General features: G+C 42.4%; 1 protein-coding gene across 4 annotated transcripts; it reads right to left on the bottom strand.

Annotated features, from left to right (window-relative positions):
- P4HA2 (prolyl 4-hydroxylase subunit alpha 2) lies at nt 1-27,172 on the bottom strand. 4 transcript variants are annotated; one of them, XM_058034751.1, is made up of 17 exons: nt 27,126-27,172; nt 25,607-25,717; nt 19,802-19,894; nt 18,037-18,133; nt 16,756-16,907; nt 15,168-15,305; nt 14,103-14,342; nt 12,241-12,452; nt 11,307-11,483; nt 7,800-7,870; nt 7,468-7,567; nt 6,486-6,539; nt 4,069-4,128; nt 3,935-4,000; nt 1,731-1,799; nt 1,240-1,336; nt 1-508 (listed from the first exon to the last, which is right to left on the bottom strand). In XM_058034751.1, the coding sequence occupies exons 3-17, from the start codon at nt 19,881-19,883 to the stop codon at nt 438-440; spliced, it is 1,686 nt and encodes a 561-aa protein (XP_057890734.1). In that variant the 5' UTR covers nt 19,884-19,894; nt 25,607-25,717; nt 27,126-27,172; the 3' UTR covers nt 1-437. The 4 variants fall into 4 exon arrangements, with proteins under 4 accessions (XP_057890734.1, XP_057890730.1, XP_057890733.1 ...); XM_058034747.1 differs by lacking the exon at nt 4,069-4,128; XM_058034750.1 differs by lacking the exon at nt 3,935-4,000.
- Between the last annotated feature and the right edge of the window lie 282 nt (nt 27,173-27,454).

Here is a 27,454-nt window from a genome sequence, read left to right on the forward strand (position 1 = left end):
TCACTTTATGGAAAGAACATTTATTTTTGCTTTAAAACTTGTGATCCACAGAAATACAATAAAATCAACATGTACACAAAACTTTTTTTAAAAAAAACTTTGGTTCAAAGAAATATTTAACATCTAAATCTGAGGTACAAAAGGCACAAGACCAAGCACCCAAACAAACAGAATTGATCACAGCACTGTTTGCATCACTACTACAGAGGGAGACTGTAGGGAGGAAGGCAGGGAAAATGTGGAAATAACTGCAACCAAAAGACATGAATGTGTACAATGCCATTTACTTTCTTTCACAGGTGTTACATATTTTATTGTTCTTTTGTAGTAAAGTGCCAGGACTCTTGGAGAAAAAGATGGATCATTTCTTAGAAATGAACTGGAACAAACAACAGTAGAAAAGGAGACAGAAACAAAGGTCTGCAGCAGGCTGGAGTTCAGTCAACCTCTGTTCTCCCACAAGGTCTTAAGAATTCATTTCCTCTTTCATGAAACCATTTGTTTGAAACTGTGGAAACAGGGAACTGGAATTAGTTATCACCATGCAGCCAGTGTGGATATCATCACAACCTAGATGGATACTTTAGGTAAATCTTTCACTTTGGGGATCCATGCTTATACTTCTCTACTCACCCAAGGGAAAACACATAGAAAGATGTAAAAGGCTGGGGAAGAAACGATCTACCCCAATGCACAATTCTGGAGCCAACACTAAGAGAGCAGTGTATTCTGGGGCTTGTGTCACTGACAGTCAGCATCTCTGGCACTCCAGGGACATACCCTGGGGGCTAGGGGATATAGGTATGGGAAGAGATGATACAAAGCTTGATAAGCTTTCAGCAGGAAGCAGAAACTCCTGATGTCCAGACACTCCCATTTACCTTACAAGGAGCTCTCATCCTTTTGCAGCTCAAATTATGGGCAGATCTTTGTAGGAATAGACCTGATTCTAGTCAAGTGACAATTCAAGTCATTGTGATGTGATGCAGTACACAAACCCAGTGACAGACACTTTGTGCTGCCACTGACAAAAAAACTCACTAGAAAAGCTGTAGCTGTACAATGCAGCTGCTGAATACTTCATGAGATCAATGGCAGGAAATTTCACTATGGCCAAATGACTCCAGAAGTTGAAGGGGTGCCTAGGTTATTAAATGCTTTTTTAAGAGGTCAGTGTACCCCCAGCTTTACATACATGAGCCTTCCTTCAGGATTTGTTTCCAAATAGGAATTACTTACCCCATTTACACCCTACTAGTACTGGACAAGCTGCATGTCTTGTTCTATAATCCCCCTCACCACTTCTGAAGAGATTGTACCAAAACACTGCTGTTCCCTGAAAAGTGAGATCAGATCTGGATTAGTCACAACCTAGTCAACATAACCAGGTTAAAGTAAGGGGAGGAAGATGCCCATGGATTCAGCTGCAGGCAAGAAATTTAACAGGTCACCATCAACAGCACATGAAAAACTCTTAGTCCTGTTTTAGTACAGCCATGTTCAGAGGACAGAGGAATTCTACTGAACACAAGTTTATTTTGTGAAAAACAGCTGTACAGAGAAACCGGTCACTTCACAAATTACCAACAAAGGGAGATGCCCTTTGGTCTGCAAGATCACTGCAGCTGCAATGAACTGCACTTGTCACATCACTGACTGACACAGACTGTGCTGAGGGAGAGCCAGGAAGTGGAGAGAGAAGGAAACCCAAACACATCAACAGACTTTACCTTCTTGGGCCATATTGCTGCCCCAAAATCTGGGAAAACTGTAGCTCCTCCAGCTTCTACATCACTCATCTGAGAAAACAAAGTCCACAAACTGTACATTTACAAGGCTTTTTATACAGTCCCACAAGCTATAAACGTCCCAAGGCATGACATTTCCACTTGCACCTCTACAAGCAGCACTGATGAGGAGGGTGCACTTCAACCAGCACAAACTGCAGAAGAAGCAGTACCTGCTGTTGAAGCATTTTATTGCAGCTGAAGGCTTTTGTGCAGCTTATGTCCATCTGCTCTGTATTTCCTAGATTATGTATCCTCTACTTCAAGTAGCCACTAGAAGTTGTGTACCTGCAATATTAATAAGCTAATACTCTAGAACAACAGAGAGGACTTCAGAGTTAGCTGGTTTCAAGAATTTCATTCTACTTTATGATCCAATTAGGAAAACAAGTGTCTGTTAAACCACATGTTTCCTTGTAAATTGAAACCATGCCTTTGGAACTCATTTTCATAATTTAGTTTATGCATCTTGGTCAACCACTTCAAAAACTACACAAACTATTAGAAAAACCTCTTTCTGCAGTTTCTGTGCTGTTCACCAACAGTCTTATGCAATTTCAAGTGCTTTAGGCAGCTCAAGCTTCAACAGCTACAGCTATGTGACTCTAAACAAAACCATGTATCTTTTATGTTTTACACTTCTACACTGGAATGAATTTAACCCTATTGTATTCATCAGGAACAATGGATTTATTGTAAATTCTAGACTTGACTCAAACCACAAAGTTTCTAGAAACGATCCCATTAAAAACAGAATGTCTTTCCACTGAAATCAGTAAGCTTTGGGTCAGATTCTAATTAAAAGAAACAAATGAGTCAGATCCAACTCCCACCAAATTTAAAACTACTATTAATACACTCCCCAAATTTAAAAACTACTATTAACACACTCCCCAAATCCCCACAATCCCTATTGTAACTTGGATTTCTGTTTATAGGAAATGTTGTTACCACTCTGGTGTCCTCCTGCTTGGTCCAATAAAAGGACCATCAGATGCCACAGGTGCACAGGTTTTTGCCCATTCCAGGTAGAAAGTGTGTGCATGCAGCCTTGCAAGTTAATACACATCTTAGCCACAAAATGACTCTTTTTAGTAAGGCTGGTGGTACATGTATGATGTGTAATGAGTTCTGTATTGGACAAACAAAGGCAAAGTGCCTTTGACCATGTACAACTGGCAGAGATGTGAATTGTTCCTTCTAAAGCAAAGCTCATCCAAAATTCCAAGAAGCAAACAAAATATTGACTCAATTTAAAATTTCTTTGCAGCAGAATATTTCACAGTTACTCCAATTCTTGTTTTGAAGATTATATCCCTCCCGACTATACCAAGTTGAAAGTGTTCCTGATTCTGTTTTGACCTTTGTATTTCACTCTCAAATATGCTATCAGCCAACAAATTAAAAATTCTGTGATAAAATATTTAAACTATATCACTAAAATCTTAAACACAGAACATGAGGTGACCCTAAAGATATAGTGGGTACAGGTTGATAGATAAAATAGTGTCAGAAGACTACTGTGAAAACAAGGCCACTATTCCCAGTGGCAGCTGTTTAGGATTCCAGTGTACATGGTCTGTAGGCTGCATAATGCATGCAACTAAGGAATCTTTCAAATCTACACTGTAACCTAGTTGCACCAAGTTTGTCAGCTCTGCCTGCCTTTGTTTGTTAAAGCAGCACCTGTGCTGAGCAACTGAGCAACTCTGGCTTTGCCACACAGCTGAGGAAGAGGATCACAGACCACAACATCACGTGCTGTCAAACAGTGGTGGAAAAATATGACTGTCTCACATGAAGTGGCTGCTAGTCAAGTTCTCCAAAAGCACACCACATGAGTGCCCCACATACTTCCCTCTCAGAATTAAGCCAAAGTCTCCTTTCCCCCACGGAATCCACTTAGGTAAAAGATTCCATAGCAGAGTGACCGAAAGGAGAAGATGGGTCCTGTATTCAAATTTTCTGCTCTGATGTTAAATACCACCAAAATTCTACCAATTCAGATGGGACAGCACCTGATGCTGCAGGAATAATGAAATCCCTACTGCCAGATGCCAGGAAATCTCTACAAATAACCAACTGCACAAGCTTTAAAGAGATGCTGCTGAAGTTACACTCAATGCATAAAGGATCATCATACTTACATAGTTTAAAAAAGTGGCCACACGATTTCCAGTCCCTAACCGCTTGAAAGCATCTGGCTCATCTTTCTATAAAATTAAATGAGAATAACTGCAAATTTCCAGCTCCCAGCCAGCAGACACACAGAGGTACTTACATAGTTAAGAAACGTCGCTAGCCTATTTCCTTCCGATTTGAGTGTGCTGTCAAAGGGTCGCTGCAACAGACAACAACTTTAACCCAGGTTCCCAACACAGCTACCCACGTGCAGCTCTGCAGAGATCCTCAAGCCCAATTTAAAGAGTTGGAACAGGAAGGGGATAAGTGATACAGGGAAATGTTAAAGCCATCACAAGTTGCAGCCAGGGTGCACAGCTGCATGCACAGAGCACTGGGATGTGACAGGGAGAAGTTGCACTGAACAGTTCTGGAGGGAGAATGGAAGCACTGATTTCAGGGCCTGTGGCACAGATGTTATCCCAGTAAGGTCAACAACAGGCCATTATTGTTCTGGGCACTGATCCAAAGTCAACAACTGACATGAATACAAAAAAATTAATCTTCAGTGGGCTTTAGATAACAGTCTTGTAAATGTAACAACTCAAAGAAATACTATCATGAGAAGAGCAAATGCATGTTTTGACAGCAGACAAAACTATAGAGTAGTTTCGGGTGGTTGCCTGTCTAGGACTAAAGACCACATCAAAAAGATCAAATTGTCTTTAGTCTGTAAAAGACATTGAGTTTCATTTGTTGAAGTTGAGATCACACTGGTGCCAGTGTAGAAGCAGAAAGAACATCCAGAATACCAGTGTCTTTCCTTCAAAAAAAATTAAATTAGAAATTTATTTACATTGCTAATAGTCAGGAAGTCATTCCAGTCAGGAGACATCCAGCTGCATTTTTACACATAAAAGCAGTAATGTTCAACATTTAAAGAAAACAATAAATCAGTATTGAAAAAGAAACAGCAGGGAAAACCACAGTGACCATGTCTAAGATGTTGTAGTTCAATCTGCTTGGAGCATGTTTTAATGAACAAGTGGTCTTTCCTGAAATGTGTTCACAAAAACCCCAAACTTGCATATGCAAATCCCATCCAAAAAAGCCAACATAAGAACACAGATACAGAAAACTCCCTGGTTACTGCCACTGCTGTGGAACCCAGGTCCAACTATGAATTTCTGAACTTTAACAGCAAAAATTAACTTGAACAACCAATAAAATCTTCAAGTTGTAGTAGGCAGCTACTGAAGTGCCTCTATTTGAGAACTGCAAGGGAATAAAAAGCTTCAAGGCTGATCAGAAGCTGGGGAGACACAGCAGCACCTCTATTTCAACACAAAGTCTGTGATCACAGAGAGCCTGCAGGACCAGACCAGAACTCAGGCAACCTCTGCAAGTGCCTTGCCTCAGCTGACAAATGCAGCCAAGGTTATGATCCAAGTGGAGCTCTGCTCCAGCTCCTAATCCAAAAGTAAAGTCCACAGTGGCCAATTTGATGCCTGAGGTCCTTGAGTTCAAAGGATTTGAAGAGAATTTAAGAACACTTGCTCAACTCAGGAAACTAAGCAGACTTGAAGTTAAGAGGAAAATTCTCAGAATGGGCCAAAGCTAATGAATACAAACTTCCATAGTGTTAAAACTTGGAATTTTTTTATTTTTTAAACAGTGCTAAGTTGGGAGGCTCCAATTCTGCACTCAATTATTGGGTTGTATACTCTGGCTGCAGCAATCCCTCCTACCAGGTAAAACCACTGGGACAATCTGAATTATGCCAGATCCCTCTGAAATACCATGGAAACCAAATAAAAAATCCATGTGATGCCTTGAAGTGAACAGTCACCACAGCTCCTCAGTATGCTTAGCACAGCCATGAACTTGTTGAGGGTCATTATTAACAATCTGCTCTTCTTTTCTCCCACAGCAAAGCAGAGCTGTTTTTTGCCAGGCAGAGCCCTCTAGTGCCTCGTGAAGACCCAGCACCAGCACCTGTTCATGCGACCTGGGCTGGAGCACTGCCCTCAAAACCAACCCAGGGAACTCTTTTCAGATCCCAGTGCTGCAGCCACTCTCAGGGGTCTGCCAGAAGGGCTGTACAACCCATGAGGATTTCCATAATGTTTACTTTTCAGGAGGAAAGTGGAAGGATATTGCCTCCTCAGTCAGCTCCTGCAAAATGCTTTAAAGCACCCAGCAAAGCAGGGTTTGGACAACATCACTGAACTCAGAAGCCTAATGGAACAAGGCAGACTCACAACCCAGGGCTTGCAGACCTCAGTTTACAAATAAAACAATGCAAAGAGCACATTTAAGTGCTGCATGACTGTTTTAGAGTCTCTGTACTGTGTAAGGAATCAAGGTCCCAAAGTAAGCAGGGAGGTTTGTTCATAATTCTTTTGAACCTGCAGCATCAGAGAAAGCAGTGCAAAGGCTTTTCAGAATTCATAATTCATCCATGAAACAGGGCTACATATTAAATGCTCTAAAAGAAAACACCTCCAAAATTTCTCTCAGACCAAACTGCTCCCTCCTCCCCACCCCATTAAGAAATAATTGCAAGTATGATCTTACCCTGGAAAAATCAAAGTGTGGCTCGTACTGCCCTCCCATTCCATAGTTGGCAACCTACAGCATGGAAGAAGGAAGCACATAAATATGTACTGAACTGCAAGTGAGTGCTGCAGAACAGCACTTGCTCTCAGAAATCCAAAGCAGGCTCTGAGAAACAGCACTTTGTGGCAAGATGATTATCTAGAGTATACCGGATTTATTTTTAGATTGCCGGAACTGAGGTACACAGATGAGAAACAACTAGAGTGCTTTTTCCCTTTTGTAGCTTGAGGGTTTGTACTTATCACTACAACAGCTTGTTTAACATTCAGCAGCAATAGTTCCACCACATTTTTTCTTCCTTCCTCTGAAGGAAAGGCAGATCAAAGTGTGCAACTCCCTGGGAGTTCAGTCTAGGGGACAGAACTGGACTCTGTGCCACTCATGTATGATCAGTTACATACTAATGCCTCTCCAGTGTCACAGAAAATTAACTTAAAAGCACCTCTTCCCTCACTTTATAATCACATAACACGCCTTAGTTACCCTGAGGCTGTACTTAATGTGTCTCTCAGACCACTACACAATTACCTGGTTTCTATGGATAGCCTGTAATCGAGGGTATTTCTATCAAGCTCTGAAACAGGAATTCAAGGAGCATGGAGGAAGGGAAACAGTGAATAGACTAACATACAGCTATTCTGGCAGTGCCGTACTACTGGCACTCTTCTTCCCAACAGCAATCCAAAGATCAGAATTCATATCAGACTATAGCAAAATCTACTTAGGTCTTAGAAACATTGAACTAGGACAGAAAATAAGCTTTTGCAAACTTGAAAAATAAGCTGCAGGCACTTCCCTCAGAACAAACTGATAAATATCAGATTTCTGCATGAAGTTTTCTTATATTGCTTTGGTCTCTCCACCCTTCTCTGCTTGGCACACACAGAAAACATCTGTCTGCACCATTCCACCTTAACCAGGGTGAAGCCAGTGCACCAACCTGCAAGAGCTCAGCTGTTTTCACTGTTAACCCTGTGATCTGCTGCATTCGCTGGTTCACCTTGGCCACAACAGGATCATCATCCTCCTCCAACCACGAGCTAAGGGAAGGACAGCAACACATGATTTTACAATACCAATCACCACATCCCATTTCCCAAGGCAGAAGGATTCTCCTGCCCTTTGTCAGATGGCTAAAAGAGCCATTTTCCATGCATTTGTTGGGGAAGCTTTGGTTACATGCAAAGCAGTTCAGGTTTTCAGACATAGGAGGTAGCAAACAACAGCTGTTAAACACAAAAACCTTAAAGCTCAGCCCTTCCCTCTGCTTACCTCTTGGATACCCTGTAGCTGGCCACTGTAAGGACACCAGTTTTGGGATCACGTACTGTGGCTCGTGCCAGCTGTGCCAAAAAAAATCCCAAGGGGGAAGAAATACATCAGCTACAGGGGAGAAAATTTCTCACATCTTACCAAAAGCAACACCTGATTTGTCCAACTTCAGTAACTCACTGGATAAAAGAGTTTCAACCTAGAATATGATCTGACTTAATGCTAAAACAACACATGCAGAATAACAAGTACAATCCATCACCTGTATTTGACCCTGGAAAAAGAGTCTGAGGGACTGCCCAAGCCATGATATTGATTAAATCCATGAGTTGCTTGCTTAACAGGTTTTGAAGGCGCTTTTTTAAACAGCTGGAGTCAATATTAGCAAGAGGGAACAACAACAAAAGTTAACAACATATGAAGTCCAAGTTCCTAGCAAAGAGAAAATCATTGGATAGTCCATGAATTTAATCAGCCTGCTCCTCATATTGATTAAAACTCCAACCTCATTCTCAGATGTAAAATAACAAGTGAAAACTTTTACAGAGCAAGTTACAAACTATGGGACAAGCAAACCCCCAGTAGCAGAAAACTCCCAAATACAACTCTCAACATTTCCATGCTTAAATTTTCCAGCTGAGAGATGCCTGGAACATCCAGCTCTGATGTAACTCTGCAAAAGCACAGCACACCTAGACATTTTAAACAGTCAGTATTATCACATGTAGGCCATATGACCAGATCTGCAGGGAAAAGAAAATGGAACTTGGCAAAACCGATAGTTTGCTGTGGTGTCAGAGTGACAGATGACTGCTAACAATACACCAGCTCACTTTGGTTTCATTCTTGCAGCTGAGAACAAGAACTGGGATACTCTTTTCTTTGACTGTAAACTAAGATCACATTTAAATTTAACTCCTGCTAACCACACACACTCTAAATCATACCTCTTTCCTTCCACTTAATTATAGGTCATAGAAGGCCTTTTTATTTGCCTCTTCTTCAGGGAATGCAGTCATTATTTCCTTCATTTTTCCTCAAAGAAGTCTCCAGCCAGCTTTACACTCCTTGTCAGCTGTCTTGTCCCTATACAAGAGTTCTTGGCACAGCTGTTGCTGTAATTCTGACTCACTGTTATTTTGTTCCAGATTTTGCCTGTGTAAATTATAACAGAAGAGCCAGACTGACTGGATGTTGTTCTTCACTGGTACAGTGAAGCATAGCTTTGGGGATACATATTTTGCTTCCCAGACTTTTCATTCTGCTGCCATTTTCCAGCTTGTACATGCTTGCCTGATTTCTGCACCTAGCATATGATATAAATAAATCAGAACTCAATTAAGCCTGACTGCTTTGATATTGTTTCCTATCTGCTCTGACAGGCAGGTTTCTTCATTTAAGACACCCAATCTACGTCTCTGTTTGTACAAGCAACTGATAAATGTGAGGCTTCCTCTCTCAGGGTGGAGAAATCAGCCTTGTAAGAGGCATTTGCTTTCCAAAACCATCATAACACCCTTCAGAAGATTGGTCAGAAGCTTCACCGACTGTTTCAGAGTCTGTTTAGTTTAGCAATCTCTGTTGTTATTTCCTTCTGAAATTCTGCACTGCTGAAACCCTGTAGCATGAGCTCAGATATTTATGCCTCCCCACTTCATGCCATGTTCTTGCCTGTTCAGACATTCCTGGCTTGCAGGTAAAACTAAGATTTTAGGAATATGTTTCTCATACTATGATGGACCTGCCTCAATGCTATCCACACCAACAGAGCTAAGAATTTTCTTGATCCTCCCCAGCCAGTTCTGATGGATTGCCTGAAAAGCTGGATCTACTTTTTGGAAGTGGAATAACAGTGATTGCATTTTGCAAAACAAGCATAAAAAACTCAACTGCAGCTACTCCCAATCACATACAGATGTTCTTTCTCTAGAAAAAGTATTGGCAAGTGTAAACTGCAGATAATGCTTAAGTGCTTGGACTCAAAAGTAAAATTATCTTGCAAATGCATTTTAGAATAAACAAAGTGGTCACCTTTCTGAGCCTAAAATAAAATTACACTTCACAGTTCTGTCTGAAAGCTTCCATGATTCCCAACTAAAATTTCCAGGCTAAAATTAAGCTGTATTTATTGAGGACCATCTCACCACAGGACTTGCATTTTCCATTCTTTCAGTAGTAGTGCAGAATTTAAAGTTACTCCAGCAGCTGAGGTTTAGAACAAACAACTCATAAAGAAATGGTTGCTTTTTTAAAATTGACAATTTTCATCTGAATCTTAAGGCTATAGTATTTATCTACTCTTCTAGGGACTGACTGCAGTTCTACACTACACAGATTACATGAAAAATTCCTCTAACATCAGTAATATATGCAAAATTCAGAGACCAAGCATTAAGACTTTCCATAAAACTCTGAATAAAAAATAGCAGTCTTTAGACAGTGCTTTTATTTGATAAAATAGATTAAGTGATATGCTCTATGTGAATACTTCCATTTTATCTGAAGCTCTTGAAGTTTTCTACTATGATGTAATAGGAAAAATTCTCCATTTAAGGAGGTGAGATCCCTCACTGAGACAGGAGTGTTCAGCCAACATTTCCCTAGCTGGCTGATAGTCATAGAAGACCAGCTTCACAAACATCCCAAATCATTAATCATCTGGGGAAGCATCAGTTTCTCAATCTGTTTCTAACTATTTATGCTTACATTTAGAAATACAGAAAGCTAAGTCTTCACTAGAATTTTTGTACCATATTTCACATGGTAGCCTGAAGAGTGCTAAAATGAACCACTCCTCTATAAGCAAAGATTTGTTGTTTTACATTCTGCTCAGACCTGACAGAAGATCTATGGGGGCGTCTACTACTATCACACTGCCATACTACTTTTTGCCAGAAAGGTGACAGAAAATTCCACCTCCAGAAAAACCAGATTACTAGCTTTGCATGAGGTAGCTGCCACCAGAACTCATATCATGAGTAACAAGAAACATCTATGGTTTAGAATAGAAGCAGTGGATTCCAGGATACACAAACAAACAAAAAAAACCCGAACAAACCCAAACCTCTAGGTATTATTCTAGCACAACTTACATTTTTATCTTTCCACTTCTCTTGAGATTTGGGGGTTTTAAATATCATTTAAGTTTGGCTCCAGTTCAAAAGGCAGATTCAAGACATATTGCACACCTACTCCCATCATTTTAAGTCAGCCATTTATCTTTTCAAGTCTAGTCTCTAATTTCTTAAAGCTTTCTAAGCCATTTAGTGAGAACTTTGCATAATTAAGTGCAACAATGTAGAAGTACCTTTAAGTACCTTTGGGAGCCTGGGCTTTATGGTCCTACATCACCAGGCAGTTTCAAAATCTTTCCCTTTAGGCTCACAGCTGCAGTGTACCATCTGTAGTATGAAACCAGATCTTTCAAATCCTTAGCTTAGTCCTTGCTAATAGAGACTGAAGCATGGAATTGGCAGTTATTAGTGAGATGGAAAAAGGGAAACTTACCCTTGGCTTAGCTAGTTGTTTAATCTTCTCAATTTCTTCATCAGACATGACATCATAGTATCTCACAATGTGAGGACTGTCCCATTCATCTTCTTCTTTAAAGGGAGCTATCAGCAGATGAGGGTTTCTGTTTCCATCATGGTACCTACAAAACAGCCTTTTTTGTCTTCGAGGTGTCTGAAACAAAATGCCAAACAAAGCATTGTTTGCTCAAACACTTGAACTTCAAACAGGCAAGGCAAGAAGATGAGCTTCATTCCACACACACTGTAAAAGCCATCAGGTGACCAGAAGATAGAAGAGGTAAACAAGAGCAATTCTGCAATTCACTGCAATTAAAAACAAGATATCCTGCTCCAAATACCACTGAGCAGCATCTGAAATACTCATCTTTAGGGGAATTAAACCATAATAGGTTACAGATTAAGGACTATGCAAGCAGCGAGCTGTAAAAAAAAAAAAAAGTCTGGTTTTCATAATTAAGACTATACAGATGAAATAAATTGCTTCTTTTCCCAGGACTAAGAATTGAAGTGATATTTGTTGAGAGGTACTGGAAATCACTTGGTCAAAATAGTCATTCCAGAATACACGTCTAAGATGCAAAAGGGAAGGAATAATGTGATTCCCTGAGTGTGGTAAAGCATAATCAGCTCTCAGGGGAAAAAGCCCTGTATGGCTGACTTTGAAAAAGCTGAGTAGACAGACTGAGGAGAATCAATTTTCAACAACCCTTAAGAGGTACAGCTAAGAGTTGTGTGTAACAGCTGAAGATTGAGAAGTCAAGATGTAAGATACAAATCTCAGCCTGGACAGAAACAAACTTAAATTTTTCTTAAAAAAAGAGCTTCACAGAAGGAAAAAACAACATGTTCCACCAAGCTTGACCACCCTTATGCAATGGCAGCATAGTCAGGAAATTCTTGTCCCTTACCATTTTCACCCCTTCACCTCGGCACAGGGCCTCGTAGATATCACGCTCAGGCAAGTAGTCCAGAGGCCTCTCATAGGCTCCACTTTGCACCACAGCTTCTGTGCTGGTCACAGTCTTGTTTATTGAATTTTCTTTCTCCTTCTCCTCTCTTTCCTTCTCCAGCAGCTTCTCAAAGTAGCGCAGGTTACTGCCCGCTCTCTCATGAGTGCTGTCTTCATTGGGAGAAAACCAGACAGAAAGGGTGATTTTTGCAAACTGTTAGGACAAACAAACCCTGTATCAAGACAGCAACAATTCTTATCTTCCTAAAGCATTATCAGGCAAACAAGGGCATTGGCTTCAGTCTGCACTGAAAATCCATGCCAGGAAGCTTCTGTCTTTGCAAAGGAGAGCTGCACTAAGGATACAAAAGAATCCTTTCTGGAAGAACCCATAATGAAACTTGTATTCCAAGAAAAATAATACAAAGTTTTTGTTGTTCACATTCCTCCTTTTCTCTCAACTTTTCTGACCAGTTCTACCCAAGATGAGCAGATCAACAGAGTTCATGAGCAGAGACCAAGGTAGCCCACTTGTTGTACCCCTCCTTTCCATGCTGCTCACCCACAGTGCACAAGCAGACTTTAGCCAATACTGTGGTGGAGTCCAGCCACAGTCTGCAGTCCCAAACACTTCTCTCAGGTTGGGAAGCTCTGAGCCCACCCACAGCACCCATCTGCAGCTCTAACAGGGTTATATGGGAGGGAGCATCTTTGGACATACTAGTGATTTATTAATGATGTTGGTAAGAATCAATTATCATTATCAATAGACCTTTATCCCAGATAACTAAGAAGGAACAATTCCTTGTTCATCTGTGTTTCTGGATGCTACTGCCTACAAGAGATTCTTTCCTTTCTGGCCTTCCCAACTTCACTGTGTTTATCTCATGGAACCAACCCAAAAGCTCACTCCAGTCACCACTCATTAGAGCACAGGGTAATAATGGCCAGATAGGGAAGTTGAGCCCAGAGCAGAGGAAGCTGCTGCTTTCAGAAGGGACTGCCAACTGTGTTCCACTGTTTGCTGCTGATAAGGATTTGCATTCTGCTATCAGTGCTAAACCCCTAAAGCTAGATTCAATGCATATTCATATTCTTGTAAATTTTAAATAAAGAATTCTAGTTCTGCAGAAATTAGACTAATAAATATTTTTCAATAGGAAGGTTTCACCCACTTTCAGGATGCTGCTAATATCTAAACAACCAAAGCTCATTGAAAACCCCATCAAATACCTAACACAGGTAATGTTAACTCTAAATGAAGAGGACAGACCTTTCCACTGCAGGAAGTAGGCAAAGCTGGATAGAAAGCTTATTTGCTTAGTCAAGGGAAAACTTAAACAGTTCAGAAATAAAAAGAGGTTTTAAGAAACTCAGTTTGTTCTGAATATTCAGAAATATTGCAAGATCTCAGGCAAAGTATTCCAGCATCCATGATTACCTGCACTGAGGAATAAAGAGGTACATGTAAAGTCAGTAGGACTTCACAGAAGGTGCAGCACTGCCCATATCTGTGGTAGCCTTGATCTCTACTTGAGACAAGCAAGGCTTTAACCACTGCCCAACAAAGCATCTCAGTACAGTCCAGCAAAGCACACAGGCAGTGAGTGCAGTCAGACACACCAGGGCCTTGGGTAACAGCATGGACCATAAGACAGCTTGTTAAAGATACTTCATGTATAAATAGACTTTTTTCTAGAATCCACATTTAATAAAGTGATCTGTGAGGATATCCTTTCCAATCACCTCACCAATGTGGATGGGCCATGACTGTTCTCAGCTCTGCTAAAGCAGCTAAAGTAACATGGTCTCTGTTCTTACCGAGGGATATCAGGCGCCTGGTGAGCTCCATGGCTCTGTGCAAGTCCCCAAACTGGAAAACAGCATAGCTGAGATAATCTAGGATCTCTACTTTGCTGACTGTTGTATCCTCCCCCTCATCATGCTGTTTTAAGGCCTGCTCCATCCAGAGCACAGTGTGGTAATAGTCCCCATCGTTGTAGGCTGTCTTCCCCATGCCAAAGCAGTCACCAACTGTCAGGGAGGATCTATATTTTGTTCCTAAAAACAAAAATACAGCTTTCAGCAATCCACACAAGCACCTTTGCCTTAAATACATGGGATACAATGAGAAGTATCTGTAAATACACACTTTTATCATCCAAAAATGTTTCTAAGAAACAATGCTTTGACAATATTGTAGGTTCAGTACTAAAATGATCACCATCAGAATTAAAGAGTAAACTACCTTAATTTTATTCTAACTCATTCCTTTGGAAACAAAGGGAAGTTAACTGAAGTTACAGTGGTAAGCTACTGTGTTTTCTGCTGTAGACAAAGGAAGAGCAGACTAACATTGTAACAGATTTCACCTAACCTACAGATTAACACCGTTAGGTGATCAGAAAAGCCTGACTACATGCTGACTGTGCAGCTTCTCTTTACTATAAATCTGTATTTGTGCATAAGCAAGCTGATGTTGATTTACACAAACTGAGTGTCCAGTTGACTGCACTGATTTCCAGTTGCTCCAGCTCAGAAAACGCACATGTAAGACTTAAAATTTAGTTAATTATTAATGGCTAGTAATACTTACAACAAATAAAAACATTGTGTCAGCTCATTTACCTACACATCAACAAAGCCTATTCAGTTAGTAAACACCATGTTGGTAGCCACCATAACCTGTTTCAGTAGGTGTCACAGCAGCAGCAAACATTAATCAGGACTTTGCTAATAATCAGACATCCCAGTATTTTTTTGAAATTTTCTGAAACATCTGTGGCAAAAACAGTTAACCCTCATTTTATAAAGGACTTTTGGAGAGAGTTTGAGGATGTTACCATTTCCTTGCTGTTAAAGCTGAGGAGCCCTTGGTGCACTTACCTGGCAAGTTCCCTCGAGACAGGGTTTCAGGATCCAGCTTGTAGGTGTCCTGCAGGCGCATCAGAGCCTTCGCCGCTCCGGTCTCGTCTTCTTCAGTCGGAAAAAACTGACGCTGGATTGTAAGATTTGCAATAAAGCCTTTGCAGTAAAAGGGCAGATGTTACTTCCAGAGCTTGAATAAATATCAGCACAAGATTGACACAGAAGAGGAAACATCTGCTCTGGCTTGAGAATTAAGTTTCAAATAATCCAGATTTAAAGCCTCTTATTAGGCTCAAAAGTTACGAACACATTGTTTTCTGTCCCTTTTCAAGAAATACAGCTCATGAGTAAAAAATAAGTAATAAATATCTAAACTCAGTTTTCTTGTGCAACAAAATTACTGATGTACAATGTGAATCTAATGATCTTCATTGTCCTGTAATATCTCTTTCTGACATGAAAACTTAACAGCTTTGATCATATCTCCTGCAATACCCATAGTTGATGTCAGGTTGTAGTACTAGTCAATGATCTCCAACTTGGTATTCCAACATCTAAAGCTACAAGAGCTTTTCAAGTCTCAGTTCCAGGGGCAGAGACCCTGATCCAGGATCCCCTCACTAGTACAGGGCCTTACTCAGTGAGAGAATGAAACCTGACAAGTAAACCAGACGATACTCAAAAATAAAATTAAATGCACTAAGCAAACATGTCAGGGTTACACAGCAGGTTGGTTGGGCAGAAGAGGAAGCCATCAACTGAAGGAAAACAGCCCAACCATTTCTAATCATACAGAAAGCCAAACTGGAAAAAGAAGCATTTAGAAAAAATCAGTGACAGACATATTCAATAGACATTAGTATTTTATTTCCATTTAGGATAACTATTCCAAAAGGCAATAAAAGCCTTGTCTGGAAAAAACTTTCAAGTACCTAAACTTTAGCATATGCAGAGTAGAAGGGGAAACCATGTGGTGTTCTGCCTGAAAAACACAACCACCTCCTCCTCACTATCCAAGAGTCCAGTAAAAATAAACCTCCGCTTAAAAAAGGTATGCAAGCAAAATCAAGCAGACATGTGAAAAAATGATGCAAACCCAAGGATTAGTGCTGGAAACATTTGATTTAGAAGGATAGATTTAGAGACAGCAATCATATAGCAATCCTGGTTTTGGCAGACTACAGCATCTGCCAACTCTAACACTGAGGCTGATAAAAGTTTCTCCACCAGTTCAATATGGGACTCATTTTGATTCTTAATCCTATGCTCTGATCAACACTGTCAAAAAACAGTGATCATCAAGAGAAGCAGCAGACTGGGAAAGCAAATAAAGCAGTTTGCATACAAGAGAACAGTAACACTTAACAGTTACCAGCACAGCTTTAAGCATGTCCCATTCTCCCTTCTTCCCCAAACAAAACAGTTTGAGTCTTGACTAAGACGTGTTCATATGCAAGTCTCACTCACTTGGGTAATCAGTACACACAAGTCAAGTCCTTAGCTGCTTTTTAAACAAACTTGGCAATAATATTTAACCCACAGCCAAGCTTGTGGTTTTCCAGAACACAAGGCTGCCTCCTGACAGCAGTCCCCTGTAACTCCTCACCATTTGTTGTGTCCTGAAGAACCAGGTTTTCCAATTCCAGCCAGTCAGTATTCAGACGCTTGACAAGCTTGTATGCATTCACAGGGTGTGCCAGGTACCCTTCTGGATCAGAGGCTGATTTGCTGGTCAGTACATCCATCTTTTCAGCCCAGCTGGAATGAGAAGTGTGCACATGATTTAAGAAGGAAGATGTGCATTCATAAATTGTTCTCAGGCATTTATGAATGCACATCTTCCTTCCTAAATCATTCAAATTACACATCTAGATCAAATTATTGCTGCTTTTACTGTCAAAACTGGCTTTCAGCCTTTCAAGTTCACAAGGATAAAGTGGAGGTTTTTTAAATTACAATAGTCTCATTCAAAGGGAAAGTATTTCCCTGCTTAGTATTTTAAACTTCAGCAGGCATGCATCTCAGTTGTAACAAGCCTTAAAAATACCAGTTTATTCACAGATTGAACAGATATTCTCTTTACCAATACTTGAAAAGGATACTGCTTTGCCTCTGAAGGGCAGCTTTTCAGGAAAAGAACATTTTGTGCCTATGTGACCAGAACTTCTACCATTCCACTACTCCATAGCTCTATTCTCATCCTACACTCCCACAGGAAGGTCAGATTGGATTGACACATACAGCTCGAGCTGAGAAGTTTTTTGGAAAGCACAACTCCTCCTAGAGGCACTTGGCTCTTCTGAACCTGGACCTCATGCAGCCTATCCTCCTGTCACACCCTAGCATATATTGCTTTTGGCTAGAGCAGAATTAACAATCTTCCTACATGACACAAAGTATCAGCTGTCAGCAAGGGCCTTTCAAGTGATCCAAGCAATCAGGACAACATCAGAGATGTACTGCAGCCAGGCTGGCACCTGAAGAGAACAGGGCAGAACTGTCCCTGAGGGCAAAGCCAACATAGGAAGGAACCCAGAGATTTGGTAAATGCCACTGGCACACCTGGCTCCTGTAAGCATGGGTGGTGGCATGAAACAACAGGCAGCACAGAGCACTGGCACACAGAGGCATTCAGCTCTCAGGACAAGACTGACATGACTCTGATGTGTCCTCTTTACAGGAGTCCTGTGATGGTACAAGGACAGGGCAAAGTGGGGAGATCCCACCAGAGCACCATTTCTAAAGAAGTAAATTCTAAGTGACACCTGTGATTATCTACTGAGGAAATACCAACAAGATTTAGCATCAGAGAGTGGTGACAAAGGTGGAGTGTGACTGAACACAAATGAGCCATTTTGTCACCCTTCATTACACAAATCTCCCCTACCTTTTAATCTGAGAGAGCTTTTTCTCTTCTGCTCGGATATATTCCTGTAAAGACTGTACCAAGTCCTTCTCTGCATAAATCAGGTCTGTCATTTGACCTAAAAAGAGTAGGAGCAAATATTCATCAGTCCTAAAAGAGTAACAATTCCCAAGTGCACAGAAAAGAAACCTTAAATGCTCCAGGGCTATTAAAACCACCACAAAGAACAGACAAATTAAGGATGTGCACTTCAATGCCTGTACCCCACAAAAGTTATCAGACACACAGGTCTGGCATTCAAATGCTTCAAGGGGCTTTTAAAGTCCCAGCTTCAACCGTTCATGCAGCTTCGCTCTGACCCTTCCTCTGCCTCTGAATTACTTTTAGTACTACAAGTGCAAGCAAGAAAATGAAAAGAAAGGTTTGACACTCATACAGCTATGGAGACAAAGCAACAAAAGATGCAAATGGTTGCCAAAGCATCTGTTCTACATATGGACACAGATTAGGTCACACTAACAAATTGCTAGTGTAACCACTAACATCATTTAAAGTTACAGCTTTACAATATGGGTAACCATGGGAACAGCCTAACATTACACAGAGAGGAATTTCAGACTAATGTTCATAGACTCACACACACTCTCCTGATTAGCATTAGTGGAAATTGCTAACATATCAGTCCTAATTGCTATGACAAACTTGGCTTTTCAAAGTCCAAACTGAAAGAACATTATTAGATTCATAAATGCAACCACAGTTCCAGCATTCCAAAGTAATTATGAATGAGGCATGATTAAGCAGATAGAAGGCAGCAGGATGTGCTGTTTTCAGACTTAGCAAAGGTTCAGAAATAGGTAAGGGTAAAGAGAAGGTGATCCTTTGTGGAAGCTTTGTATAAAATGCTACTTAACTTAGAAAATCAGAAGCAAATAATACACATGTAGTTAAATATTGTTGAGCCAGCCACAGGGCACGTGAGGAGCTTGGCAGCAGGACTGGCTGAGCAGTTGCACACAGTGGTGCACAACAACCCACCAGGAGCCTGAGCTCTGCCATTCAGAACCAGCTCCACTGACTCAAAGAACATTCTGGAGAACAGCCAGTGGCAGTTAATCAGCCTCTAATGCCCTTATGGAGGGCAAGTCCCCAAACTGCTCAACAGGAAAATGTTACAGCAATTAACAGCAGAAAACTCAGTTTGTGCTCATTTGAAGCTCTACCACAATCATACATTATTGGATCCTATTAGAACACAGGAACTAATTTGTCATAAAAATCAAATTATTTTACAGATTTATTACAATGCAAATTCTTTAGGATTCAGTCAGGCCTAGCAAAACACACAATGTAAGGGAGTTACTGATTTTTCCTTCTGACACCTAACTTCAGCTTTTTGAGAAGACAGGACATTTTGGCTGCTGGGGAAAAAGAAAAACTTCACATATTTACCACTTAAACTATTTTCATAACCCAAATTCAGGAGACTAAGCTTTCTAGCATAAGGTGGTGTGCTCTGTTTAAAATGACAACAGATGCACAAACTCTAATAGAACACAGAGCCCATCCTATTTTACTGACAGAGGCCCCAGAGAAACTTGGATCATGCTGGTCAGTGTTCCAAGTCAACCAACTGCAAACCAATTGCACTGAGGCTGCAGAAGAGCAGCTTTTCCTAATAGAGAGTGTTGGCCAGGGCCACATTTAGAAAACCATATGCTTCAGATGATAACTTCAGTAATCACAATAACCACATCACAACATCATGCACTGATTCTTCCCACACCTATGGAGGTGAAGAACTCTGCCTCTGCGTGCCAGATCAGGAAAACACAAGGGAAGAACAGCAACTGCAGCCAGGGCTTCATCTTCCAGATATCTGTTAAAAATTAAAAGGAAAAGGAGGAATAAAAATAATTAACTTATTTGTGAGAAACAAGCCAAAGCATTAACCTTTATCTTCAGTCATTTTAACCTCATGCAAATTATTTAGACACTCCAAATTTTAATTAGTAAAGCTTGAAAAAACTCTTCTTCAACCATAGGAGCTGTTACTTAACAGTATCAAATGCTGTCTTGCATACTCTTTGGGATTTACATGGGAGACACTGGAAAGCCCACATGAGAAAAGGGAAACTATATACACATTGTCCACTGAGAGTGAGAAAAAGCTCTTTTGCAAGAGCAGTTCAGCACCTTCCATGTCAGACATAACTAGAGTGGAAAATATGAGATCCACAAATTATATTCCAATAATAATAAAAGTCTAAATTAAATGGGTTTATAGCATTCTATAAAACTCAGTTATTTAAAAACTGTCTAGAAACACAAATATTGAGAAAGCCAAATAGAGAAATAGAACATTTTGTAGTGTAGAAGTGGCAGCAATGGCTGGAAAAGTTAGAAGTGAAATTTCCAGTTCTGCTTATTCAAGATGCATTATCTCAGCATACTGGCCTCTGGGCACAGCCCTTATAACTCCTGTATTTCAAAGGCTGTGCCAGTTTAGAACCCAGCCCCAGAGATGGATGTTGAAAGCAGATTGTTCCACTTGCAAAAGCACAGCCTGAGGGGTATGGGAGGAGAGCCAGTGTGAGCAGATGGGTCAAGAGAAGCAAGGGATGCAAGGGGCACCCAGAAGAGCCCTGCTGACCAGAGCACCTTCCCCAGGGGCTCTGTGAGCAGCACTGCCCTGGGATCATCCACAGCTCGCCCCAGAGCTGCCTGCCCAGCAAGCAGGAACAGCCCCCAGTGGCAGCCTCATGCAGGAGCACTGCTGCTCAAACTGGAGCTCCTGGCACAGCCCTGCACAGTGTCACCAGGGAGGTGACAACTCCCCACCTCAGCTCAGTTATTGCTTTTTCCTGCTCAATGTAACTGGGCAAACTGGTGGCTCAAAATTACCACATGCAACCCAGTAACTTGAAATACAGTAAAAATGCAACTATTGGGGACAAAATGGAATCTACCTCAGAAAGGGGAATGGAAGGGAAAAATGAAAGAAAAATAGATGGAGTGTCCTGAAATTTCAAGCAATGCAGCAAATAGGAAGGACTCAAGGTAATTCTGCATTAACTCTTGTTCCCTTGAGCTCCACACATCTGCCTCCAAAAGATGAAATACCCACAAGGCAAAAGATGAAAAATGAATATTTCTTTCTTTCAGTCCTACAGCACAACTGAAACTCTCACCCTCAGCTGGGCTCACCAGTGCCTCAGAAACAAAGACCAAACACATCCTCAGTGACACCACCACCACTAAAAACATCAGGAATAGCTCTGTCCTCTGTTGTGTATTATCACAAGACAAGATGATTATTTTTAAATTATTCTTTTGATTGCTTTACAAGACTACACAAGGAATCAGAATCATTCACCACAACAGTTTGCAAGCATGAGTAAGCAGGAAAATGTCTCACAGTATCATAAAAAGTCTTCTCCTTTCCCTCTTTTGTTTCTCACCCTCCTGCAAACCACATATTCCCCAACTGCTTGTTGAAGTTAGTTAAGAACTAGTACATGGGTAATCTGAGAAATGAATAAAGCTGAGTGAACAGTGCCATGCAGAGGTCTGCCAGCACTGCAAGCCACAGTAAGTGATGTAGCAGAAAGCACAGCAAGTCAAGTGCACTTGGGAAGTACATTAATTTGGATATATTAAGCCTCATCTGTCCATCTGAATAGTCTGCCATCATTTAATGGAGTGGTTTTTTGGATGCACAACATAAAGCCTGGGAGAACAATTACAAGTGAATATTCCAGTTAAAACAACTGTACACTTTGCTGCACCTCCTCACCATGTTCTCTCATGGCTGAGGAAATCTGCCAAGAAGTACTACAGCTACCAGCTTGTCTTCATAGCAGATCTGCAACAGCTTTACCATCCTACTCAGCTTTACTTGAGTCAATAAACAGAGACCTCAGTAAAAAGAGAAAGCAGCTCTTGCTCAAACAAGCAGGACACCTGGCTGCAGGGTTGGCAGATTGTTTGTACATTCTTTTGACAGCTGTTACTGGGAAAACCAGCACAAATAATGAATTACAGGAGGCTGAATAACCACAGGCTTGGCTGGCAGGAGCGTGTGTGCACAGCAACACGTACATGTGCCCACCCCACTCAGCTGAAAGGAGGGCAAGAGGGCAGAAGGGGCATGAGCAGCTCATGCCTCAATAAAGGAGCCAAATGTTTGTAAAGCAGTGTGTTTTATTCAAACAGAAATGCCAAACAAGCCTTTGTATAACAAACACTGCCTACATTTCTGGCTTTTCTTTTGTGGGTTTTGGGTTTTCTTGCTTCTTCACAGTACAAGACCTCAGTGAATCATTACTCCTATGGAAAGAGTGCTGTCAGGCCCAGGGAACACTGGCAGAGGGAAAAAAGTCCTAGACAAAATACACAAGGATGGAAATTTTCTCCACAGGTTAGACTGAATTTTTTATTAAATAAGCTTTCTGAAAACCTCATAAGCAACAAGATATAAAAATAGACTTGACCTATTAAAGGGGAATTGCTTGCATATCTACCACGGTTCTCAGTTTCTCATTCACTCTGAATTCCATATCAAGTCACAGGGAGCCTAGGCCAAAAGGGAGCACTTTTTCCAGGTCAGAAGAGGAAACAAATATCTATTACATCCAGTGCCTTCAGGACTCAACTTCTGATCACACTGATATGCCATGGTCTCCCTTATGCACCAAAGTACAAGAGAACTCCACTTCCTGACAGCCTAACTAAAAACAGGGACAAAAATGCAAGTCCTTCACCCAGCTCCAAATTTGCACAGACTTCTCATGCAGGAAAATTAAATTAAGTGGAACCAACATAAGACCAGTCTGTACAACATAAAGAACACAAGTCATAGCCTTTATTGTGGTAAATTAGACCAGAGTGTTACTTGTACTCATGTGAACATTTTTGATCACATTAACAGCAGAAGAACAAACAGTGTCCTTCCACTCCTCAGGTAAAGGTGGCAGCACTCTCTCTGCCATGGGGCTTCTTTAGGGGAGCTGGGGAACTGGGGTGCAATCTAACTGCTCCAAACTGCTACCAGCAAAGTCACCTCTTCTTCCAAAGACTAGCTGGGGGAAATTTTTTCAGAGCACACACAGCAATGGTTTCTTCTAAGCCATTAATGCAGAGTACTGCTCTCTGCTTACAGACCCAGAACCTGCCGCAGAGGAATAAAGCTTGGGAGACAAAGTAACATAACCAGATACTGTCAACATCTGATTAAGATACCATTTTTCTGAGCTACTGGAATACAGCATGCAGCTGATGACACAAGGAAGGGTTACAGCCTGTCTCCTCTTCTGTGCTTGTCTGTGCTGTTAAAGACACCTGGGAAACCACTCTTAAAGCAGCTCCTTCCATTTAAGTACCATGGTGAAATCCAACAAGCAAATCACAATTCAAGATCACCCCAGGCCACTGATGAGCTCTTGGTGCATGTCACCATCATATTTTCTGAGAAAATCCCATTGCCCAGGATTTTTCTCCTGGGAAGCTGAAAAGCCTCAGAGAAAAAGGAAAACAATATTATCTCATTTGCTTCTCCTGTGTTTTGCTGCTTTGGAATGTGGTTTGGACACTGTTTACCAACAGGTGCATGTTTCATTGGTTTCATGTGAATTGTTTTTACTTAATGACCAATCACCACCAGCTGTGTCAGGGCTCTGGAGAGTCACAAGTTTTCATTATTACCTTTGTAGCCCTCTGCCTGTATCCCTTCTCTATTCTTTAGTATAGTTTTTGTATAGTATTCTTTAATATAACATCATAAAATAATAAATTAGCCGAAAATACCACAGGTGCACACAAAGTTGAGGCTCTGAAATTTGGTCCATACTGAAACAGCAATTTGAGGTTGGACTGTTGGATGAGACAGATCTGTCTGGGGCTCCTCCAAATGCCACTGCTTTCCACCCCATCCTCCTGCTTGGAGACACCCCAAGGGGTGCTTTCAGACACACTGAACTGGGGCTGCAGATGGCTTCATCCCTTTCCCCTCCACAAACAGTGGAGCTTCACCAGGAGGCATTAAGCTGCTATCAGTTAATGCTATAAATGGCTATAAATAAGTTAATGATATCCAAGTAGAAAATGATACAAACCAAACCTGCAAGGCTGCTTATTTGTTAAGAGCCAAAAGATAGGCTTAATTACAAACAGGTTTTCAAGATGATGCCAAGGAGGAGCCTCTCAATATCAAGAAAGGCAGCCATAAAACCATTCACATGTAGCAGTATTTCAAGTCTTGCAGATTCGCCCAGCACATGATAGCAGCTATAAAACATTTCAAAAGTTATTAAATACTAAGGAAGGAAAACCTATACCACTGGCTGAAGACTTTGAACCAAGTAATTCAAAGCTGCAATTCATTATCCACATGAACTCAGATGCACCAGTGTTCAACCCAGCCCCTTCCTCCAGAGCACACTTGTTTTACTGCTTGAAGCAGCCTATGCTAACATCACTGCCTTTCTTTACAAAGCATTTTAATATGCATCTAAAACCAATTATAATTACCTAGCAAAACCAGCAATGTGATTGCCTTGTGCTTCTCAAGGCAAGCCAAAAGAAAATGAGGAAAAGCTGTTTATTTGCAAGCATTAACAAGGACACAGCACAGTCATGCAAAACTGCTGGCATTTCTTTTAACATAAAATAAATTATAACCACCTTAGAAGCCATAATCATCCTGATTAGCTCCCAGTAAAATTTTAAAGCTATAACAAAACATTTCTTCCACACTCCAGTAGAGAACAAAACTGATGCAAGTCTAAGGCACAGCAAATCCTCTTGAATCTTACTCTGCAAGCTCTGCCTTTATAAAGCAGCCTGGAGTCAAATCCCACAGTGTTGGTGAGACAAAAAGACCCTGGGCTTTTTCCACTACAGCTTATTTTTTTAGCATTAATATCTAGACTGCATTTTACTGTGCAAAGGTCTTAACTTTAGTATATAATCATACTTAACATAACTTGGAATAACTTATCATTTGCCATATAAAGCATTAAAAGTATCTTCTTGTTCAGAAATAAGAGGAGTTATTTCCATATTAAAAGGTCTGCTGTCAGTGAACTGTTTCTTTCAATTCAATTTAATTAAAATCAGGCATTATCTCAGAGGTTGATTCTGTTCTAACATCCCCCTAGAACATGCCTGCTTCCACACTCCATGTTCTCACATTTCTGACATATAGAAAACCATGCACAAAAATCAGAACTAGTCATAGGAAAAATATCTATGTTTACAGCTTGCTTCTTTGGAAGTTTGCCAACGCACACAGCATGGAAATTATAAACAGATTGGATTCCTGACTTAAACCTCAAGTGAAAAATTTCTTATGCTTACTGGTAAACCCAGCTCCCTCTGCTGTTACTTTCTTTGAAGTATGTAATTCCTGCACTGCTTCCCAAAGTATGATTAGTCATATTAAAAAATGAATCCCAAGAAATTATGGCATTAGCAGGAGGCCACATTCTTGTCTGTTAGTGTCACAGCAGCGCCAATTTACCAATGCAGAATAACGTTCTAGTTGTGAAATATGAATGGCAGTTATTGATTGCTACATATATTCACAACATACCTGTGGGATTATTTCCAAGTCCTTAATGCCAGAAAGATGAAATATTACCCTGGTAAAGATGGCCACAGCAGCCTTCCAGCTCCACTCCACTCTCACAGGGCACCTATAAAGCTAAAGCACAAGAGGTTTTGTTACAAAAATGTCTGCTGGGGAACATTACTTTAATACTGAGGAAAAGGGCTGATTATTGGCTGGAAACACCAAACATCACAAAGTCAGACAGTCCCAAAAATAGCCTTTATTTACATATCCTCTCTCCTCCTGGCTTCCAGGTTACAAGGACATTCTTTGCTTCCTGAAATAAAATTACTCCTGTCTAGTCAAAGGTATGTTTTTGCCGTCCTACAGACCCGCCAAGCTGCTGTGCCCCAGCTGAGCTGTGTTAGCACTTAAGTAGTGCCTTCAGTTTTCACACCAGCTGCTCTCCCCTGCCTTCGCTCAGCCTCTTCCACCGAGGCTTCGGTCGCTGCATCGCACAGGTCACACACAGCTGCTGTGCTCTCCTGGCTTGTCCCCAGCTCAGCTGCACAACTGTCCAGGGACAGGCTTTTTTTGGTGAACAAAGCTCAGAGTAATATAAAATGAGACGTGAGCAGAACAAGTGGGGTTTGAACACCTCTACGAAGCTCAAGCCATGGCTTGCTCTGTGCGAGCCTGTGGCAGGCAGGGAACACGCACAGCCAGCTAACGCAGCTGGCAAAGTCAGCTGGCAGTGATTTACCCGGGAATGCCAGTCCTATCAAACCCAAACAGCGCGGAGAAGGGCAACAAGCTCTTGCACTGTTTTAGCGATGACAGCTCTAACACGCTTACAGAGACGCGGGATGTTTTGTGATACCGCCATCCCCCCGAGCCCGGCCCGCGGGGACCGCCGGCCCCAGCAGCGGAGCCAGGACCCCGGAGAGGATCGAACCGCGTCTCGCCAGGGCTGAGCAGCCTGCAAGGCGATCGGACCGCGCTCAGGGCTCCGGCAGCGGGACCCCGCGAGTCCCGGGGGGCTGCGGCAGCGGGCACAGCGTGCTGCGGGCTCCGGCCGTACCTGTGCCCTCAGCCCTGCCCCGCTCGCCCCAGCGCGGGCTCTACCCGTACCTGTGCCCTCAGCGCGGGCTCCGGCCGTAGCTGTGCCCCAACCCTCAGAGCGGGCTCCGGCCGTACCTGTGCCCCAACCCTCAGAGCGGGCTCCGGCCGTAGCTGTGCCCCAACCCTCAGAGTGGGCTCCGGCCGTAGCTGTGCCCCAACCCTCAGCGCGGGCTCCGGCCGTACCTGTGCCCCAACCCTCAGAGCGGGCTCCGGCCGTACCTGTGCCCTCAACAGGGGCTCCGGCCGTACCGGCGCCCTCAGCCCTGCCCCGCTCGCCTCAGCGCGGGCTCCGGCCGTACCGGCGCCCTCAGCCCTGCCCCGCTCGCCTCAGGGCGGGCTCCGGCCGTACCGGTACCCTCAGCGCTGCCCCGCTTGCCTCAGCGTGGGCTCCGGCCGTACCGGTGTCCTCAGCCCTGCCCGCTCGCCCAGCCCCGCTCACCGTGCAGCCGCCGCTCCCGCCGCCCGTTCTAGAAGCGCCCCGGCCCTTCCAGCCCCACCTCCCGCCGGCCCCGCCCCTCTCGGACCGCCCCCCGGCCGAAGCCCCGCCCCCCGCCGTAATGCCGCGAGTAGCGGCGCCCCGGTAGCTCTGCCCGGGCTGAGCCGGGGTCTCGCAGCGGCTGTTCCGCGGTGCAGAGCGGATCCGGAGGGAACCCAAACACCGCTGCAGCCCCCGCTCCATCCCTGGAGCAGCCCGCCTGGCTCTGGACGGGCTCTCTGCAGGCCGGTGGCGCTGCTCACAGGACCGCCGAGCCAGCGCGCAGCAGCTCC

Source organism: Melospiza georgiana, chromosome 15 (assembly GCF_028018845.1).
Source record: "Melospiza georgiana isolate bMelGeo1 chromosome 15, bMelGeo1.pri, whole genome shotgun sequence".
NCBI lineage: Eukaryota > Metazoa > Chordata > Aves > Passeriformes > Passerellidae > Melospiza > Melospiza georgiana.